Source organism: Falco rusticolus, chromosome 4, assembly GCF_015220075.1.
Source record: "Falco rusticolus isolate bFalRus1 chromosome 4, bFalRus1.pri, whole genome shotgun sequence".
Taxonomy (NCBI): Eukaryota; Metazoa; Chordata; class Aves; order Falconiformes; family Falconidae; genus Falco; species Falco rusticolus.
In genome coordinates, this window is record NC_051190.1 from 27,706,579 (window position 1) to 27,727,365 (window position 20,787).

The 20,787-nt window shown below is 54.9% G+C and overlaps 3 protein-coding genes across 9 annotated transcripts; 1 reads left to right on the forward strand and 2 right to left on the reverse strand.

Moving 5' to 3' along the window:
* Positions 1–546: 546 nt before the first annotated feature.
* LOC119146062 (chemokine-like receptor 1) lies at positions 547–4,295 on the reverse strand. The gene is made up of 2 exons (XM_037383143.1): positions 3,165–4,295; positions 547–2,600 (listed from the first exon to the last, which is right to left on the reverse strand). The coding sequence occupies exons 1-2, from the start codon at positions 3,210–3,212 to the stop codon at positions 1,497–1,499; spliced, it is 1,152 nt and encodes a 383-aa protein (XP_037239040.1). The 5' UTR covers positions 3,213–4,295; the 3' UTR covers positions 547–1,496.
* A 228-nt stretch (positions 4,296–4,523) lies between these two features.
* Positions 4,524–11,119, forward strand: SHMT1 (serine hydroxymethyltransferase 1). 7 transcript variants are annotated; one of them, XM_037383136.1, is made up of 12 exons: positions 4,524–4,623; positions 6,060–6,184; positions 6,701–6,846; positions 7,169–7,284; positions 7,374–7,534; positions 7,697–7,778; positions 7,970–8,182; positions 8,455–8,571; positions 8,933–9,055; positions 9,350–9,466; positions 9,651–9,761; positions 10,266–11,119. In XM_037383136.1, the coding sequence occupies exons 1-12, from the start codon at positions 4,539–4,541 to the stop codon at positions 10,433–10,435; spliced, it is 1,566 nt and encodes a 521-aa protein (XP_037239033.1). In that variant the 5' UTR covers positions 4,524–4,538; the 3' UTR covers positions 10,436–11,119. The 7 variants fall into 7 exon arrangements, with proteins under 7 accessions (XP_037239033.1, XP_037239034.1, XP_037239035.1 ...); XM_037383137.1 differs by having other exon boundaries at positions 4,524–4,608; XM_037383138.1 differs by having other exon boundaries at positions 4,524–4,593.
* On the reverse strand, positions 11,035–20,696 carry SMCR8 (SMCR8-C9orf72 complex subunit). Its single transcript, XM_037383134.1, is given in 3 exon segments — positions 11,035–16,062; positions 18,266–18,519; positions 18,521–20,696. Coding segments are annotated over 3 exon segments (2,796 nt in total). The 5' UTR covers positions 20,609–20,696; the 3' UTR covers positions 11,035–15,608.
* Between the last annotated feature and the right edge of the window lie 91 nt (positions 20,697–20,787).

Genomic DNA, 20,787 nt, shown 5'->3' on the forward strand with positions numbered 1-20,787 from the left:
CAGTCTGGCAATCAGGCTCACGTGGACAGAGTGCCCCAGGCAAGTCCTCACATCCAGGTCGAGTCGTGTCTGCTTCAGTCATTAGAGTTGCTCCTAATGCCAGTGGTTTGTTTCCAAATTCTGGGTATTTTATCTTTTTATCTAATTGTTCTGTTACCAAGGATGAGCATGCTCAGTCAGGTTAGATCAACAAGTGTTTTATCAGACAGGCAACACAACAGGCTGGGTATGTTTTACATAAGTTTATTGGGATTTAATATTCATTCACCAGCAGTACAAAATGTCAGATCTCCACTGTTTGAGGGCCGGAAACATTGTCAAACACGAACACAAAGCATTGCTCAGAAATAGTTATGCTGTACATCAAACTGAGTAACTGGAGCACAACCAATAATTTGTCCTACCACACATCTGGGGAGAGAAAAGGTGAGGTAGCTATTCCAGACTCTACAAAAATATGTATAGCCATTTCCTTTAACCCTATATCTTTAAAAGATACTAGTGTAACAGTGCCTCTGGATGGATCCCACTGCACGTTCAAGCTGCTTTTTTTTTTTTTTTAATTATTTTCTCCCTAAGCATTAGCAGCCCAACATGGAATGATAGATGGGAAACTATTGTATTTTCTTTACTCATTTAACTACAAGGGATTTATGGAATATCATTCCCCTCCCTCCTTTTCCCCTCTGGACAGCCAAAATGCTGGTGCAGCTGTATTCCTCCAGCACAGCCATATGCCTCCAGTGCAGCCGTACACCTCTGCCACAGCTCTACTCCACCTGTGCAGCTGCACCTGATTTTGTCCCCAGTGGAACCCCAGGAAAGATGAGCTGCCAGGAAGTCTGGTAAGGGCAGGGAACAGGTCTCCCCACGGCTCACCATGTGCAAAAGCACTGCAGGCAGGTGAACCCAACAGACATGCAAAAAGAATTTCTCCCCAGATGCCTCCCCCTGGAGTGTACAAAGTGACCCTGGGCTGGGGGGCAGTGTGGAGAGCACCTAAGGGCTCCCTCCTTGGGAGCCAGGAGGATAGGAAAGCAAAGGGAGCTCTGCCAGTGGAGTCACAAACCCAGCAAATTTTATAAAGGATCCCCTGTTAAAAACTGGAAGTTGGAACAGATCAGCAGCACTGAGGCAGCCAAGTCTGATGACGCAGCCACCCCCCAGGCTGTGGTTGCCCTCTCAGCACGGCCAGCCGGGGAGACATTTTTCCAGGTGTGACGGATCATAGAGGATGGAAATGGTACAGGGAAACAAGGCAGCCAAGGAAGTGGCACAAGGAGTAAAATGCTGCTACTTCAACCCACCCTGCTGCAGCTCCAGCAAGTTGTTTCATTTCCATAGTGTATTAAGTCATAGTATATCTGAGATACCTCTAAACCATCAAATCTTCATTAGCATGCACAACCCTTTGCTGCCCAAAGTCCTGCGATTATAGCTCTGGAATGAGGGGAAATTGCAGAGAAAAGAACTGCCCCCTGCACACCAGTGCCCACTCAGACCCTCGGGACCTCCGCTTCCGAAGCAGACCTGGACTTTCGCCTGCTGGTCAGGCTGCCCAGGACCGACTCCTCGCTGAAGGCCCCTTCAAAGGTCGACAGGATGGACTGGCGAAACTTCTCCTTGAAATCCGGCCCCACAAATACGTACAGGATGGGGTTGATGCAGCTGTTGAAGAAAGCAAGGCTGGAAACCAAGGGGATCCCTATGTAAAGGGCCATTTTCATCTCATGACTGGAAGAGTTTTTGGATATTTCCAACAAGGAGAAGACATGATAGGGGAAATAACAGAGGAAAAATGAGACTGTGACAGCAATGATAATTCTGTATGGCTTCGCAGAGCTGGCTAACTGCCTCTTTTTCAGCTTGACAGCCACAATGCTGTAGCAGATGAGAATCACCATGAAAGGGATGAGGAACCCAAATAAGAATCGTGTTACAATCATCACTTTATGCCGCATCCTCCACAGCCTCCGTGTTGCCTCGGATGTGTAGTCATCCGACAGTGCAAAATTATTATAGCAGCTGGTGACGTTCCTGGAACTGACCACAGTGTCCCGAAAAACAAGGTATGGGGAACTGAGAAGGAGAGCCAGGACCCATGTCCCCAGCGCGATCCTGGCTGCCAGCTCTGGACTCCTGCGGTTGTGAGACCAGATGGGAAAGGTCACAGAAACACAGCGGTCCATGCTGATGACCATCAGAAGGAAGACACTGGCAAACATGTTGAGGAAAGCGATGGTGCTGTTCAGCTTGCACAGGAGCTTCCCAAACGGCCAGTGGAAGCCCAGGGCGGTGTAGGTGATGCTGAGGGGCAGGAAAAAGGTGAAGATGAAGTCAGCAATGGCCAGGTTGAGGAACCAGACAGAGTTCACTGTCTTCTTCATCTTAAAGCCTGCAATCCAGATGACGAGGCCGTTCCCTGTCACCCCCAGCAAACAGGCAATGCTGTACACCACCATGGAGAGGATGTGCATGCTCTTCTGGAGGCCAGAGTAGTAGTCCTCGGCAGTAGCATTCTCAAACTGTGTGGTGGGGGAGCTGGCAGAGAAGGGTGAAGGGGAAGAAGAGACACTGTCCATCGCTTGCAAGCCAGAGTCCTGAAACCATAACAGTACACACCGTTGTTACCTGCAGCTCCTACAGCTCAAAAGAGGTGAAAATCTTTGCTAGCAACTGCACACAAAATGTATACACAAAGTCAGATATATAACAATATATAATTAATATTAAGTCCTTCTCTATAGGATCTGCAAGTTAAGAGAAACCAGCACTGCCAGAGAAATGACCCAGGTGTTGCTGCTGGTGTGGGTGCTGTCAGAGCATCTCCATAAAGGGACTACAGCTGCAGTCTGATGTGAGCCAGCAGGACAACCATGGAAACACAAATGCCACAGCTGTGACCAGTCCTCATCAGATGACCAATGACAAATTAAGATAGCAAAAAGCATCTAGACTGATAAAGATTAAGTTTAAAGACTACTCCTTCAACAAATTCCTTCCTGGGTGGTGCGCTCTACCAGCAGGACCATACCCGAGGTGTGTTCTGGTGTAACCCTCAGCCCTTTACCCACAAACCACCCTCCTGGCCAGCCCACGGTTCTCCTCTCCTCACCTGCTGCATGCCCCAGCACCCTGCCTTAGCAGGTCCTGGCAGCACTCACCGCGGCACCGTGCTCCTTTGCTGCTCTGCCCGCAGTAGGTGGTCTCATCTCCTGGCTGATTCCCCTTTGAGACGCTGCTCCTCCCTGGAGTGATTCATGCTGCCTCGTCCCATTTTCCCATGGCTTGGGATCACGAGGAATTTAGTAGGATCACTTTATTCCCTAATCTTGTTCCTCAATTTGTGGTGCATTGATTTAACCCCTGATGCCCCAGCGCTCGCAGGCTCCCTCAGGCCGGTTGGCCAAGCCCACCCACTAACCCAGATTCAAAGTAGGAAGCAGACATGGCCCCTCTCTTGCCTGCACCACTCAGCCCCCCGAGGCAGCTTCCTTCCTCCCCAGCACCGGGACACCCCACTGGGTGCAGGGGCTGCCCTGCTGCAGCTGGGGGACGGGGCAGGCTCTGCTCCCCACGGCAGTGGTGCCATGCCGGTGCCACCAACCTGTGCCGAGGCCCAGCACACCTGCTCGCCTGGAGACATGGCTTCAGCCAGCAGCCCGGCCAGGGGGGCCTTGGGGTGGCTGGAAGTGCTCCCTGCCTGGCACAGGGCAGGGGGGGGGGCTCCTGGTCTCGGCCCGGTGGGAGAGCGAGAGGCACCCCAGGGCTGGGAGTGCAGGGAGCACCCCGGGGCTGGGGAAGAGGTCCCCTGGGGTGCACAGCAGGCAGTGGCAGGCAGGGCCGGAGAGCTGCAGGGAGATGGCAGCAGGGTGATGGCAGAGGGGTGATGGCAGAAGGGTGATGGCAGAGGAGGGGTAATGGCAGAGCAGTGACGGCAGAGGAGGGGTGACAGTGGAGGAGCAGCAGAGGGATGACGGCAGAGGAGTGACAGCAGAGGAGGGGTGATGGCAGAGGAGTGACTGCAGAGGAGGGGTGACGGCAGAGGGGTCACAGAGGGGTAACAGCAGAAGGGCGATGGCAGAGAGGTGATGGCAGAGGGGCAGCAGAGGGGTGACAGCAGAGGGGTGATGGCAGAGGAGGAGTGACAGCAGAGCGGCCACAGAGGGGTAACAGCAGAGGGACGACGGCAGAGAGGTGATGGCAGAGGGGCAGTACAGGGGTGACAGCAGAGGGGTGATGGCAAAGGAGGGGTGATGGCAAAGGAGGGGTGATGGTGGAGGGTCGATGGCAGAGCGGTGACAGCAGCCCAGCCCCTGCCGGCCGCCCGCCCCGGCCAAGGTCACCAGCGCCCCGACAGACACGTGCGGGCAGCGCCGCAGCCCCGCCTCAGTGCGGACCAATAGGATGCGGGGAGGGGGGAAAGCACGACGCTGATTGGTCCAGGCACTTCCGGAGCGTGTTCCCGCCGCCGGCCTACAGAGGCGGAGGGAGGCGCTGATTGGCCGAGGCGCGGAGGGGGCGTGTCTGAGCGGTCTATGCTAGGCGCGCGGACTCCCGCGCGGTGTGCAGCGGGACTGGGATCCGGGTGCGGTGCGGTGCGGTGCGGTGCGGTGCGGTGCGGTGCGGTGCGGTGCGGTGCGGTGCGGTGCGGTGCGGTGCGGTGCGGTGCGGTGCGGTGCGGTGCGTGGAAGGGCAGGGTAGGAGCCAGGCACGCTGCTGCAGGGTGGGAGCCGGGCAGACAGCGCTGCTCTCCACCACCGGTGTCAGGGCAGGGGGAGTGCGTCAGTGGGACCCTCTCAGGGATGGAGGGGAGTGATGGAGCCGGGGTGTTGGGGGTGCAGAGACGGGTAGGGTTGGAGCTTCTGGGGTGGTCTTCACCCCTGCAGCGGGGAAACTGGCAGGGCTGGAGTGGTGTCCCACCATGAGGATGAAAATGGATGTTTCATCTTGGCTGGGGAACAGGGAGCTCTGTCCCCCCGCAGCCTTCTGCAGGTTTGCCAGAAGTGCTGGGTGCAAGTACAGCTGCGACCTGCAGTGAAGGGACAGACTGGACCCAGGCGTCCTGCTCCAAGCCAGAGCACTGTGCTGTGCCCTGTCCATTGCAGCGCTTTCCCCATTCTAACCCAGCTTTTCTGGCAATGGGAATTCCCACCCTGCCAGTGAGGCCCTGGGCTTGGGCAGGAGGGCGGCCAAGCATCCCTGTCCAGCAAGGGCAGCACACAACAGGCCCATGCTGAACGGACTTCAGCAGCTTGGCGCAAGCAAACAAAGTGCAATTGCTTAACAACCTGCTCACGGCCCATTGCTGGCCTTGCAGGGTTAATGAGTAAAAAGGTCCATTGTTTTCAGCCAAGGCAGTAGCTGCGCTGTTCCGGCTGCCTGGGAGCAGCAGTCCTACTGATGGAGCTGGAGGGCTGCTGCCAGGCCTGAGCATCATGCTGAAGCAGAGCTGCTGCTCCACAAGGCGTGCTTGCTTCAGTTAGGGTTTGGGGCAGGACCTGCTGGGGTTTGCCCTTGTAGCTACACACAAGGAAAAGGAGCTGAGAGGTTTAAGTGTGCTGGGGAATGCAAGGTGCATTAAAACTGAGGTCTATGGGTATGAGTGCTTCATTGCCCTTGAAAGGAAACAGCACTTTTAATGAGACACCTTTCTGTCTGTGAGGACATTTGCTAGAATTTCCTAGAAGCCCTAAGACTCACAGATATATGGGAGAGAGAAGGAAAGGCATTGCTCATGTTGCTGACACAGTCTGGTCCGTGCACAGGTTCACCACGTCCCCAGGTGTCTGGCCAGGCACTGCAGAACTAGGCAGGGCAGGGCGGTGATGAGAGAGTATCAGAAATAATCAAAGCACTATCATTAATGAACTGGTCTTAGATCAGTGGGGGAAACCTGACAATTATCTGTGTTTTCCTCACGCAAGGGGCCCCAGCCTATGGCTGGCCCCTCTGTGTTTCCAGGGAAGACACAGGATGGGAGCAGGCAGCACTGAGGGATGCAGTGCAATGGCATCCAGCCCTGCTGCCATCCCAAAAACTCCCCTCTCCACTGGCAGGTGATCTTGGACCCACCAGAAGGATGGCAAACTCAACATTGGGTGACAGGGGCCTCCCCAGTGCAGAACTCTGGTGCTCCCATAACAGGATGGTACTGGAGCCACTTGACACCAATGACCCAGAGGTGAGAGCCCCTTCTGGCCCCTGCCCAGCAGCTGCTTCATCCATCTCCCGGACAGCTGTGGGGATGCTGACTTCCTTGAGCCAGGGATGTGGCAGGCAGACAGTCCTGCAGCAAGAGGTGGAGAGGGAGGGCATCCTCCAACCATCTGCAGATAACATCGTCATAACTTTGCATCTATTGCTCATACCCCTCTGCCTGAAGCTCTAATGTCTACACCAGAGCAGCCAGCCCACCAGGCCATACAGCAGTTGCCCTTGACTCTCAAGCACAAATGACAGCTGAATTATCTGGCAGCTTCCTTCCTGGCAGGTAGAAACCCAAAACATGGCCTGTGACTGGACATATGAACTGTTTGGAATCACCTGTACCAAGAAGGGATCTCGTCTCCCTTCTCCAGCACCTTTCCAGGCCCCTCTCCACACTCTGTGCCCTCTGAGGGTGCATCCCCTGTGGTGGAACATCCACATCACTGTGCAGAGCCGGCATGGATGAAGCTGCTTTTCTCCCCTCCCAAAGGTGCACAGCATCATCAAGAAGGAGAAGCAGCGGCAGAAGATGGGGTTGGAGTTAATCGCGTCAGAGAACTTTGCAAGCCGAGCAGTCCTGGAGGCCCTGGGGTCCTGCCTGAACAACAAATACTCCGAGGGTTACCCAGGACAGAGGTATGGGGCTGGGGCTGAGTCCCACTCAACCCAAACCCTCACAGGGAGGGAGAGGAACCATCCATGCTGCCAGACCTGGACCTCTGCGAAGGAAGCAAAGTGCTTGTGCTGGGAGCCAAGCTCCTCCAGGGCAGGATCTGATCATCTCTGCTTCTGCCCTTGGCCACACGTGGGATAAGCTCAGAGGTTCATGTCTGCCACAGCTTCTCTCCCAGTGGCTGCCACAAACATGGCACCACCCTGGTTTCTCCCCAGCTTGGTCACCTGGACCGTTCTGAGTAACGAGTTTGGTTTTAACCCCTGCCCCATCCTTTATTGGCAGGTACTACGGTGGGACAGAGTTTGTAGATGAGCTGGAAAGGCTGTGCCAGAAGCGAGCCCTGCAGGCGTACCGGCTTGACCCCCAGAAGTGGGGCGTCAATGTCCAGCCTTACTCAGGTAATGGGGCGCTAAGGAGAGCCAGGCCAGTTTCACTGGCCTCCGCACATCCCAGCACTCATAACTGTCCCCGTGTGCTCTCGCTGCAGGGTCACCCGCAAACTTTGCGGTGTACACGGCCCTGGTGGAACCCCACGGCAGGATCATGGGGCTGGACCTGCCCGATGGGGGCCACCTCACCCACGGGTTCATGACAGACAAGAAGAAGATCTCTGCCACCTCTGTCTTCTTTGAGTCCATGCCCTACAAGGTACAGAGAGCTGCTCCAGCTGGAGCCAGCAGGCGGTTGTCATAAGTGTTGGTGCCTCTTAAAGTACTGGCATCGGGCTCCTGGCACCCGCTTCTGCACGATGGTGCTGCAGCTCATCTTCACCCATACCAAGGTGGCTGAACCCTCCTCTTCCTCTCCCAGGTCAACCCCAAGACTGGTTACATTGACTATGACCAGCTGGAGGAGAATGCCCGCCTCTTCCACCCCAAGCTGATCATAGCAGGTAAGGATCAAACCTTTCCTGACCGCTCTGGTGACACACCCTGGTAAGCCCGTGGATGCTGCAGGAGACCTCTAACACATCCACGCCGGCAGGAGCTCCTGTGTGTCCCCGTTGTAGGGCTGGACCCGGGGCTGTCTGAGGGTCCTTGCGCATCTGCTCCTGCCCCATCCCCCCCCCCCATCTCCCTGCAGGTGTCAGCTGCTACTCACGCAACCTGGACTATGCCCGCATGCGGAAGATTGCCGACGCCAATGGTGCATATCTCATGGCTGACATGGCCCACATCAGTGGGCTGGTGGCCGCCGGCGTGGTGCCCTCCCCCTTCGACCACTGTGACATTGTCTCCACCACCACACACAAGACCTTGCGGGGCTGCAGAGCTGGCATGATCTTCTACCGCAAAGGTGCCTGACCTGGCCACGGAGCTAGGAGAAATGTTCACCCCAGGCTGGGGGGCTGTGAGTGAAAAGCTCCTTCCTGCTTTAGCTGGGAAGGAGGGAGGGCTGGAAGGTCTGAGGCCTCCTGGGAGGATCTGAGGAGCTTCCCAGAGCCAACTGTGGCCCAGATTTGAAGAGGAACAGCCACCATCCCTGCTGTGTGGCCAGGGGGTGAAAGCAGCTCACGGAGAAGGGCAGCCATGCTGCCTCACGACCGACCCCACCCTCCCCTCCCGCAGGCACCCGCAGCGTGGACCCCAAGACAGGCAAAGAAACGCTCTACAACCTGGAGAGCCTCATCAACCAGGCAGTCTTCCCTGGGCTGCAGGGAGGCCCGCACAACCATGCCATCGCAGGTACGCATCCAGGCTGGCCAGCAGCTCCAGGATGGCAAAAGGAGCTGGCAAAGGTGTCCTGGCTGGGCTCTGAGCCCCAGCAGCAGTGCAGGGGGCTCCCGCTGCCCTGAGGGGCCTGCAGCCTGGAGATGCCATGGCAAAGAGCAGCCATCTTGGTCTAGCATTGCCCAGGGAGTGACCAGGCTGGTCCCATCCTGCCTCCTGGCTCACAGTGCCACTGCCAGCCTGGTTAGGGGAAGGGACTGTCTGTCAGTTTGCTCAGCTTCCAGGATGACTTCTGCTGGCGGTGCCACACATCTCTGCGAGCTCTGCTGCTGGTAGGAGCCCCCCAGAAGCTCACGCTGTCTGCCTTCCCCCCCAGGGATTGCTGTGGCGCTGCGGCAGGCCATGACGCCCGAGTTCAAGGCTTACCAGCAACAGGTGGTCGCCAACTGCAAGACACTCTCGGCAACACTGATGGAGCTAGGCTATGACATCGTCACGGGTGAGGACAGGTCTCGGTGGCAGGACGGGGCTGACCCCTGTGTGTGGCCCAGGCTCCGACCCAGGCTGTGAGGGCAGCACATGCAGGGAGGTGACAGGCAGGGCTCTGCCATCAGTTCCTCAGGGCATCCACACGACTATTTTGAAGCAGCCCTTCTTCCCAAGGGCAAGCACCCTTCTGCCCCCAAAGCCAGGGGGCAGGCCCCAGCGCAGTCCCAAGCCTTCTGCGCTGGTTTCCCATGGGAGCAGCATTTACCCCCATCCCACGTCCCCCACCAAACCCCTCTCTTTGCAGGGGGCTCCGACAACCACCTGATTCTCTTGGACCTGCGCAGCAGAGGCACAGATGGAGGCCGGGCTGAGCGGGTGCTGGAGATCTGCTCCATCGCCTGCAACAAAAACACGTGCCCTGGTGAGGGATCCCACAAGCTCTGTTGTGTCCTGCCCCGCACGCTGGGCATCTCCCGCGGCCTATGCAGAGCTTCCCGTGGGGCTCCCAGCTCTCGGTCCACTCCAGATGCTGGGAACCAGGTTGAAATCCCATGCATAGCAGTTTTGGTACTGGGTTTGGTCACACGTGACTTGTTCTGGTGTAGGTGATGTCAGCGCCCTGCGCCCCAGTGGCTTACGGTTTGGGACACCGGCTCTCACCTCCCGCGGTTTCCGACAGGATGATTTCCGCATGGTGGCTCAGTACATCCACAGAGGTGAGGCCAGGGCCAGGCTCGGGCTGGGGCACGCAGGGCCAAGTCAGCTCCAGCAGCACCCCAGGGCCAGGAGGCACCAGTTGAGCCAGGCTGGGTGGCTTCCCCAGCAGCTGCCAAGGGAGCGCACACGCACAAATGAGGAGTAACTGTCCCACTTGCACATCTGGATGTGGGAGAGAACATCTGGCCACAGCTGGATCTGGCCAAACCCTCCCCACTGCACAGGCAGCGGGCTGAAAGCCTGCACCTTTTGCAATCTTGTTCCAGTTGTCCTCAGGAGTCCCATACTGGTTTCCCGGGGCAGCAGGTCCCTCTCAGCCCTGCTCCTTCCCTCCCACATGCCTCGGGGCCAGCCTCAGCCCTGTTGCGGCATGTGCAGGGCTAAGCCCGCAGCCCAGGCTCCCTGCAGCAGGGCTGGGAGAGCCGTGGGATGCGGCAGCTGCAGTGTGGGATGCAGGCAGAGGTGCTGCCGCTGCGAGGGCTGACCATCTCCCATCCTGGCAGGGATCGAGCTGACGCTGCGCGTGCAGAAGGACATGAGCCCCAAGGCCACACTGAAGGAATTCAAGGAGAAACTGGAGGAGGAGAAATACCGGAGGGAGCTGAAGTCACTGAAGGAAGAGGTTGAGGCCTTTGCAGCGACCTTCCCACTCCCGGGGCTGCCTGTCCTGTAAGGGGAGGTACCCCTGGCTGTGCCAGGAGCCGAGGAAGTACCCAGGATCACGGCACACTCGCACCCCGGTGCTTCCTCTCCCTGCTGACACTGGCTGCAGTGCAGCAGCAGCTCCTGGTTTGGCTCTTACTGACCTCTCCCCTCCCGTTCGGGGCACAGCCCCCCCCCGCAGGGAAACCAGCCCTTTCACCACTCAGTGTTACAGTTGGAACCAAGCACCAGGCAACCCTCAGCCCCACAGCCGGCTCCGACGCGGCGCTGGCTGGCTGGGGAAGCAGCAGACGAGGTTTAGGCAGGCCTGCCCACGGTCACCCGGACACCCCTGCCCGCAGCACCAGGATGGTCGTGGGGGCCCACCTCCTTGGGCGTCCTTGGCTTGCAGTCCCACACACTGTGCTCAGCTGCACAAGAGCTGCTGAAAGCCTCCCCGGTTTCAGCCTTGAGGATTGCCTTCATGCGCACAAGCCTGCTCTCCTTTTGTCCCTTCCAGCCTCCACAGGCTTTGACAGGGACAAGGTCTGGCCTTAACAGCCCTCCTGGGATCACCATCCCATCCTAGCCAGCAGCTCTGGTATTTCCTCACACCTCTGAGCACAAAGCTTAGGTAGAACCATTTTTTAATAAGCACGGTAAAATTAAGAATTTAACCACAATGTATGACAAGAATTATAAGCTTTAAAAAATACAACCAATTTTTTTTTTTGTATTTCAAAAATATCTGAACCCAAATAAATAATTTTTTTTTAAAAAGTACATTTCTCAGACTAGTCATTTGGTGTTAACATCTGTTAAACTCTTGTGCAGTAACACTTACAGCACGACACTAAGACATGCTTCTTTGATTTCTCCCGGTCACACTCGCACTAACTACTGACGCAAGCATTCGGCACGCACAGGCACACACACGTAACTCCACATGCAGTAATAGGATACAGTGCTTTAAAATAAGATGAGAATTCATCACAGCCTCCTCGCACCCCTTGGAGGCAGCGCTTTGCCCAGCCCCATCCCCGTGCCGGCAGCGAGGCGGCCAGCGGGACCAGGTACCCTGTGTTTCTGCCTTCCAGTTAAAACACATCTCGGGGACCAGTGTGCAGTGGGTCTGTGACCCTTCCAATACTGGGGTACAGTCTGTTGCTCTGACGTTGTGCTACCAGGGCACCGTGCGGAGCAGGCACTCCTTCAGCCTGGGCCGCTCCCTGCATTTCCCATTGCACCTTCTCACAGGAGCTTTTTCAAAGTGCTGCTACAAGCCCCAGCTCCCCGAGACGCTGAATCCGCAGCACGGGCTGTCACCAACACCAGACCGGGGGCTCAGGGCCTCCTAGCTCGATGAAAATGAAAGAACTGGCCTTGGGTTACGGAGCCGTCAGCTCGCACCCCTCAAGCGCCTCTCCCACCCCTTACAAAATGGTGAATATTGCTAGAGTATAGGCAGTACTTCCCTAGTCAAGGCAAGGCAGCTTCGGAGCTGCTTAGAAACGATTGCTACTGGATGAAAGTAAATCCGAGCACTATTCTCTGAGAAATGAAACCTGTGTAGGGTTAATATTGCCTACTCCTATGGCTGACCCTCCTCAGGGTGGGATCGGAAAGCAGCACTAGCTAGAGCACAGCAGCACAGGAAAGCGGAGGAGTAAGAAAAGGGAGCCCTGCCCTCCTGGCCAGGCAGCAGACAGCTGGGGGAGACTTTTGCTCTGATGAATTCTTGGTCAGGCTTGAAGCCTCCTCTCCTTGGCAGCCAGCAGGGAGAGGAGGGAGCCAGAGCCAGCCATGCGGGAGGCGGGAGCATGCTGGTAGCACTCACAGAAGCAGGCGACAGCCATGCACAGCACCGCTGGCTCTGGCAGCTTGGTGCAGGAGGGCTGGTGAGTATTGCACCGCCGCTGCGAGGAACCCGCCCTGCTTGTGGTGGAAGGACGGTTGGACAGCAGCGCTCGGGCGGTGCAAGCCGACAAACACACATGCCAAGATTCATTGCGGGAGCTGTTAGTGCGAAGATCGTAACTTGTTGTAAGTCTGCTAATATCAGAAACTAGTGAGGTAACACAGTGAAGATGAGGAAAAAGTCTTAAAGTGCCAATACAGGGATCTTTACTGTACAGGAGCAGAAGATCAGACCGAGAAATTACTGAGCAAAGAGGAATTCAGCTCCCAAACCACCAGCTGTGCTCAGACTCCCCCCGATTTCTGCTGCCATCATGGGCAGCACAAGCAGCAAGGGCAGGCCGGGCTCCGGCTGCACCGAGGTGCCACAGCCTGATGTAACTCCCTCCTCCCAGAGTCTGAGCTCAGAGGTTACCCTGCCTGAGCCAGCTTTAGGAGGATGAGCGCTCCAGGGCATGTTTCCCCACAGCTCCTGCTTAAGAGCTGAGCTGCAGATAACACGGTTTTGAAATGGGTGATGTCCCAGCAAAGCCCCCAGGGCACCCTCCCAAATCAGAGCTGCTTTGTGGTGAAGAAATGAAGCAGGTCAGACAGGTGATATAGTGCAAGTATTGCTCAACACAGCCTCGAATATCAGATACTACAGGTTTGATAGAAGGAGCAACAAGAATTGAGTTACTTATCAATTTCTGAATGCAGCTGAACACCACAGGTTGAGACCACGTGTGTCTAAGAGACCATCCATCCCGCTCCACCGCCCTGCGCTGTCAGCCTGGAGGAAGACATCAGTGAGGCAGCAGAAAAAGGTTCGCCCCTCCCTCCTCAAACCCCCAAATAGCATCAGGTTGTTTTGCAGCAGGAAACAAGCTCCCATGCTGAGCACTTCTCCAGAGCTGTGTCAGGCAGGACGCAGGGAGCTTTCATCTGCCCGGTGTCACCTGCATTACTCACTTACTGGGATGCCTCTTCCCCCAGGGAATCTCTCCTCAGCTTTAGTGTGGAAGCCATCTGGGTGCACTTGAATCGATAAGGAGACACCTCAAGTCACCTCAGAAAGCAGGTGTTTTGGATGGACACTGAAGTCTTTCACCAGCATACCTAGTTTGCATGCGACAGGAGGGCACAGTTATGAAAGGAAAAGGCCTTAAAACACGCTTTAAAAGTGCGCAGCCCCACGCACAGGCACACTGCTCACCTTCTGTGAGGGTGATGCCACACTGCTTCCCAACTGCAACCTAAAACCACCATCACAAACAACCCCTGACCTTGGAAATCCCACTGGACCGTACCACGAGCTCAACTTGCCCAGCTGAGCTGGCCTCACCGTACGCCACCAGAAACAACAGTAACATTTAAAACAGCCTTTCTGCCCAGTTGGTTTGTACCTCCTGCGCTACCCCAGAGGGCCCTTTCCAGGGAAGAGAAAGGGGCAGCAGCAGCAAGGAAGCGCAGATGCTGGTGCCAGACAACAATGTCCCCACAGAGCCTCCTTGCCTTCAGGACACAGGTTTCAGAGCAGCGTGGTTCTCACAGCAAGTTTCAGTGGGGTCTCAGCCACGCTGACGCACCTGTCTGTACACAGGAACTTCCCTGGGCACAGAAGGAACATCATATTCATCTCCAGCACTGCCTCACATCATCAGAATAAACAGAAGTTTAAAAAAAAAACAACCACAACCCAACCCAAACAACACATTGGCTCATCTTGTACAATCTCAGCTGTTCTCACTCCATAATCAGAAGAGTGCTAAAAACAAATAAAAACAAGGCTATCTTTCCTAGCAAGGCTTTTCTTGCTTAGAAGTACCATGGGGACTGCTGCTGCCACCTGGCACCGGGCAGAGCAGCCCGCAGCCCAGGACGGGTGGCCAAGGAGCAGCATCTCCTATGAGACTCCAGAGGGAAGCACTGTGCCTGGGCACAAAGCTTTCAGCACTGCCAGGAACAATCTGGGAGTGTCACCATGCCGGTAGCACAACCTTTATGGCACAGGCAGCAGCATAGAAGCTTTGAAAGGAAGCTTCTTGGCATCCAGGCTCAGAGTGTCAGTTCTGCCCCATCCAGAGCTACCCAGGAGCGCCCTGGGAGAGGTAGTTGAGACACGACGAAGGCTTGGCCAGAAGCAGCATGCAGCGATGCTGACCCTGCTTTACCACAAAGCACAAAAGTCAACTCTCTGACCAAAAAAAACCCCAAAAACAAAAACAGCAACAAAAAAAACTAAAAAGAGAAGAAACTTTACGGCTACAACGCGGAATCCACTACATTCACCCCCGATCTCTCCTGAGTGCTCGTATCTCACCAGGCAGGCAGCCTGCTCTAACAGCCTGCTGTCTCACCGCGTAGCTTCAGCTGAATTGCACTGTTTGTTTCCCCATCACAAAAAGCACCTCCAAATGAGGGGTCAGTTCCTCTCTCTCCTTAAAAGGCCACCCTCGACCTCACACGCTTTGAGGATTCCCAGTCTCCCACCCCCCCTTCTCGGAGGTGGCCCAGCAAATAGGACATGACAAATTAACAAGGCACAGTGCTCTACATTCACAGCAATGGGTGCCTCGGTGTTCGCTAGCATTAAGGAGTCCTTCCACGTTCCAGATTTTAACAAAACTGAGAGAAACTGGCAAACACCTTCTGGAGAGAAGCACGTGTGCCTCCACTGCACTCCCACCCACCCAGGGACAACCTTTTCCTGGGAAGCACCAGGAAACTCAGAAAAATGCAGGAAGGGACACCATCCGCTACCACTGTGCACAGACAGGTAACTGCAAGCTGCCACCCTGCCAGGGAGCTTCCAAGAGCTACACTCATGTGAGACACCAGTGGATTAAAAAACTGCACGTGGCCTTTACATCTCCCCTCTAGTCTCCACCCTGGTTCCACAGAAGGGACCATCAGTTCAGGGTTCTGGCAGAAGCATGCAGAGCACTGTGTTATTTCAGGGGCTGCACACTAGTATTGATCCCCAAGACAGCCCACCTCTCTCTCCATGCCATAATCCCCCTGGGATGCTGCCATGATACTCTTCAAATGTTATTAGCGCCCCTTCTAACATTTAAAAAAAAGAGTGCCCAGTGTTTTATGTGATGGAACATTACATTCTTGGCTACAGGGAACCACACAGAATTGGTGTCCCTCAGACACTGATTTCTGTGGAGCAGAGACTCTTGCGAACGCATTAGCTTCTTCACCCCTTCCCGACATATGAGAGCTACTGCGGACAGTGTCAATGTCAAGCATGGATGAGCTTTGTCAGACTCCAGGTACGCAGGCAGACAGCCTGCGCAAGGCTAGATTTTGTACAAAAAGCTGGGAACATAGTCAAATCTGAGCATAGGGTTCACCCCCTGGCTGGGTTCCTGAATGTACTGCAGCTTCAGCAGCTCAGCTAAATACTGTACAATTTTGATATCTTCATTGGCAAGGCCCAGCTGAAGCTTCAGGAAGTTCATCCTGCGATTCACAATGGATTCTTCCGATTCCCTTTCGCTAATGGGAAGGTGCAAATGATGGCAGAAGGTGAAGAGGAAGGCTTTTGAACACAGCTGGGTGAGAATACTTTGGACGTGCATATAGTAGGTGCTTCCTCGTTTGATCTGTGTGCGGTGGTCTGCCAGCCGGGACACCAAGGTACCTTTGTAAAGCGGGCAGCGGAGAGTCTTACTGTCAGCGTCCAGAATGCTGACATACCGGCTGTATCGGCTCAGGGTGTGCAGCACATTCACCCCAGCAGGCGACACCATCCTGAAACAGCAAAGAGAGAGGTCACAGCTGGAGGCAACCCGACAGTTAAGCAGCAGACTGTGTCCATGCCCCTGTATTGCACTTATTTTCCCTTTAGCTCATGAGATGATGCGAGAGCCTCTGCAGGCAAATAAAGCCTAGCATGGAAGAGAATGGCCAAATAGTCTCTCCAGCCTGCCAGATCCAGGGGATCAAGGTTTCTTTGGGATCCCCACATGCACTGATCCACACCATGTGTGCACTACTGCATAAACCACCCCGCTTCGGGGCAGCTTCCTCCCTCAGTGACACGGAGAGGGAGTGACAGGACATCTCTGGTGAACAGAAGCAAATCTTGCAGCAGCTGGTAGCTCCTGGATGTGACAAACAGGCCTCAGAAACCCAAACCAGCTCCCCCTTGCCAAGAGCTCCACTTTCCCCCCATATCGCTGTTTCGGGAGGGAGCTGCTCCGAGGTGGTCGAAGTCCCGAGTAAAGCAAAACCTTCTGCCCTTCCTTTAACAAAGCCATCCTTAAACCAGAACATTCCCTGGCTGAGCCTGGGCATTTTTCACTCAGGTGCAAACCCACAGCATGTTCACAACATACGATTATCCAACAAGTCTAAATTAATGTTATTTAAATGCAAATTACAAGCCTACGCAAACTCTACCTTCTGCTCCTTGATTCTGCGTGGTTAAGGTCGCTCAGATGAGACACAGCTCCCAGCCTCAAACCAGGAGCTCAGCTGCTGGTGTAAGGGCTGTCCCCATGCCCAGGCAGCGTCTGGCCTTAGGAAATGCAGCACCCTTACCAGAATAATTAATTCAGCCTGGAAATTCCTTTCCAAAGCCCTTGTATAAATGGTTTGCTGCGAGCACCCACATTAAACTCAACACTTAACATTCCATAGAGGAGTCTGAATGACTGACACATCTCACAAGCAGTTCTTAAAAAAAAATACCCAACAAAACTTTTGTTTATAAAAATTGCATCTAACCACAAACACTGAGCAATGACTAAACACTCTGGGCTTTTAAAAACCTCACCGACAGACAGAGAAGTTTAGGAGCAGCTGCTGGCAGAGCTGTCATCCTGCCTCACAAGCACAGGAATGAGGGTAAACTCACAGCTTTGGATAATTTCATCATCCACAACCTCCAACAACACAATACCCAGCAGCCCAGAAAGCAGATGTCTGTATTTTGATTTTCATGCCGCTCAGAAACACTCTTTCAGGAGCTATTCCAGCTTGGCTCTGAGCAATGGGCTGCCACTCTGACTCATGTTCTCCACACTGGTGACAGCAATGGCCATTCCCTGTCATACCTGCACCCAAAGTGCCAAACACATCCTGGTAACACACAGAGAAAAACCTTTTCATAACAGCAACAAAGGCAGGGCCAAAATCTTGAGAGCTGAGCAACTGCTATTTGCAAACTATGAAGCCATGTTTCAGGATTGGGTGCTTGCTTTTGTGATGGTCCTCACCCTGAGCAGAAGTTTCCTTTGCATCTGAACTGCAATCCCAAGACTGCAGCCTGCACAGCTCCATGGACCTTTTTTTCTGCACTAAGGCTTGTTATAAATAAGTGTCTGTCCATCCACACCTCCTTGAAGAGATCCCAGCAGCTCCGCAGGCTCTGCGCCTCTGCCCTTCCCCACAACACCCAGCCAGCACACCAACACAGCCCAAGGTGCTGGCACTCCAATTTTGGAGCTACCAATCTCATCAACAGTGCATCATCACTTCCTCAAGGTCCAGAAGGAAAAATACTCCCTATATCAAAGCATCCATTTAAAAAACGAAATTCTAGCTAGAAATCCGGAAGAGTTTCAGCAGGAGATGGGGGGAAAGCAGAGCACACAAGGGACTCCAGGAGCACTCTTTATCAAATCATCCATGAAACCAGCAGGACTCCTGCTTGCCAGGCTAAGGCTTAAACCAGAAGGAAACCTCCTGGCCAAATAACTAGCATGAGCCAGGCAGCAACCTCCTAGCAGATGTTTGAAGTATTCTCTCTCAAGTGAGGCTAGATATAAAGAGACAGACAAATCTATCCCCTTTCAAAATATATCCCGTAAGCAGAAATTCACAGCAGCTGTGTAGGTAATTAGACAGAGACCCCCGCTGCACACCCATGCCCCTCTGAAATTCCCGCTTAGGAGATGAGGTTTTTATCATACATCTTGACACCAATAAAGCACAAAGATCCTTGATTTACCTCTGGAGTCCGATCAGCTTCCACTTCTGGAAATCCACAACGTGCAGAGGGGAAGTGACCCAGTGCTTCACAGGCTTGGCGTAAATGCCGCAGTTCGGCACAAAAATCGAGAGCGCCGTCACAAGCTTCTTGACTATCGCTTCCTCTTCCCCCAGCACGATCAGGGTCCTCCCACTGAGCAGGGAGTAGATGGCGGGGTGAGCGAAGGGGTACTGCCTGATGAACCGCAGTGCGTTCTGGCCAGCCTTTTTTTTTGTGCCTTTCACTCGCCTGGCAGGCAAAGTGAGCAGGAGAAGGGGTCCTGTCGGAGCACGTGGAGGCGGCGCTGCTGATATAGCTTGTGGAGTCCGAGCACTCGTCCAAGCTGCTCCTACTGACCTCCCTGCTGCCCGTCAGGTAGCGAGGGTCAAGCTCGTAGGGAAGAAGCCCCCCGGAGATGCCATCGTGGGAGGGGAAGCCCCCAAAGCTCCCGCGCAGCCCCTGCTCAGCCTGCCGGTATGGCTGTGGGGGGATCCTGACCACCCCGTCGTCATCGCAGGGCTTCTGTCCCAGGTCAGGCAAAGGCTCAAGGAAGTTGGGACTCTCCTTCCCGATACAACAGGCAGAATCCACCTGCACTAAGTTTTCCTGTTTTGAAATGTCTTCCTGCTCATCAGCATTGTCAGGGTTTAGTTTGGGGGTGAAATGAAGGCCTCCCTCTTCATCATCCACATAAGGTTCCTCATTAATGGCACTTGGGTAGCTCGCTTTGAAATCTTCCGGGATGAGTGACTCTGAGGGACATGTACTGAGAACCTCGATGCTGTCCTCGCTGACGGTCCGCCGGCTGCCCACCTTGCTCCTGCCTGCCTGGGGACTGGGGCTGACAGGCAGGCTGGCCTGGCTCTCCGATTTTGTCAAGCCAGGTGCAGACTTCTCCGTTCCGAGAACCTCAATGCTCTCACCGCTACTGATGCTGCCTTTAATATCTGCATCGAGATAGTCCAGGTTCTCCTGGTGTTCGAATGTCACAGACTCAGTCATTTTTGGTTCTTGGGAGTCCTCGATTTCCTGCTCCATCTTGATGGGCACGCACTCCACACTGGACTTGTAGGATCCCAGGCTGATGACCACTTTAGGAGCGGGGGACTCTTCTGAACACTTCCTATCCATGGCATCTTGACTGAGGCCCTGGCAGCCTCTGTACTGTTTTTCATCCAGAAAAGATACATCCTCAAAGAGGAAGTTAGTTACGCTTTGTTGCTTTAAAAGTGCCCTGCTGATCTGCTCTGTCAGGAGGTAGCACACATCCCCTCTGAAAGTCCTCTCGATCTGATGCAACTGGTCAAGGGTTTGGGTGAAAAAATAAATATCGCAGAGTTCTTCCAGTGTCTTCAGCTTCTTGTCAAAGCATTTGGCAGATTTTGCTTTGATGAGCTTGGGGGTATAGGATGGCATGTGGGTGTAAAGGTGGGTTTCGCCAGGCTCAGCAAGGTCGGAGGTAGTCAGGTCCTGATTGCAGCCCACGTTGGCGTGATCCAGCGCACTCTCCGGCTCGTAGGGGTGAAAGTCAGACTCCTTCAGCTTCCTGTAGGGATATGACCTGATTTGTTTCAGCAGATCTTGGTGCTCAATGATAGACTTTTCCACACTGGCCAGCTCATTGGCCTTCTCGATGGCTTGGGTCGTGTAATACCCTTTGTCATTGGCTTTCTTCTGTATCTCAGTTTCGTTGTGCAGGACAGTCCTGGTGTAGTCAAGATCTTTCAGTTTCTTTTCCAGTTCATTAGCAAAAGCTTTCCTGTTCCCCGTCTTTAGGCATTCAGAGGCTTTGGAGAACTCAGCAGAGAGCTCCTGAAACTGCTGCATGATTTTGTGCTCATCAGCAGAAATATAGGCCATGCAGAAGGGCCTCACAAAACCCCTGGCTTCGAGGTCATACAGAGTCAAGTGGTGCACATACGCAAAGGCTCCTTCCTTTGAATCCCCCAGTACCACTTTGGAATCCTCCACAAAATTCAGCTTCGGGTAGGCAGAGCCGGGAGGGTGACCCACAAAGGAAGCCTGGTAATCCACAGACATGATTCGAAGGGAAAAATAATTGAGATCAAAAGTGCCCGACACTTTGGCGTCATCAGGGATGGTCAGGAGGGGCTGAGGCCCCACTTGCTCCGAGAACTCGGAGATGAGGATGAAGTCTCGGGTGAACTTGGAGCTGGCGACCTTGGCCCAGGGGTTGGCGCCGTGGCCGGCAAAGGGGAAGAGCGGCACCGAGTACTCCTCGGGCAGGGGCGGCTCACTGTACAGCTCATCCTCCAGCTCCTCCTCTCTGGTGAAGGCCACCACGTCAGGGGCGCTGATCATATTTCCCGCAGGAGGGGACCGACATGGAGCAGCGAGGCCCCCCCAGCCCCCCCCGCCACCGCCGGGCCCTGCGGGAGGCCCCGCCGCAGCCCCGGCCCCGGCCCGCCCGCCGCCGGGCCCCCGCCGTCGTCCCTTCTCCCGCCGCCGCCGCCGCCGCCTCACGCCGCCGCCTCACGCCG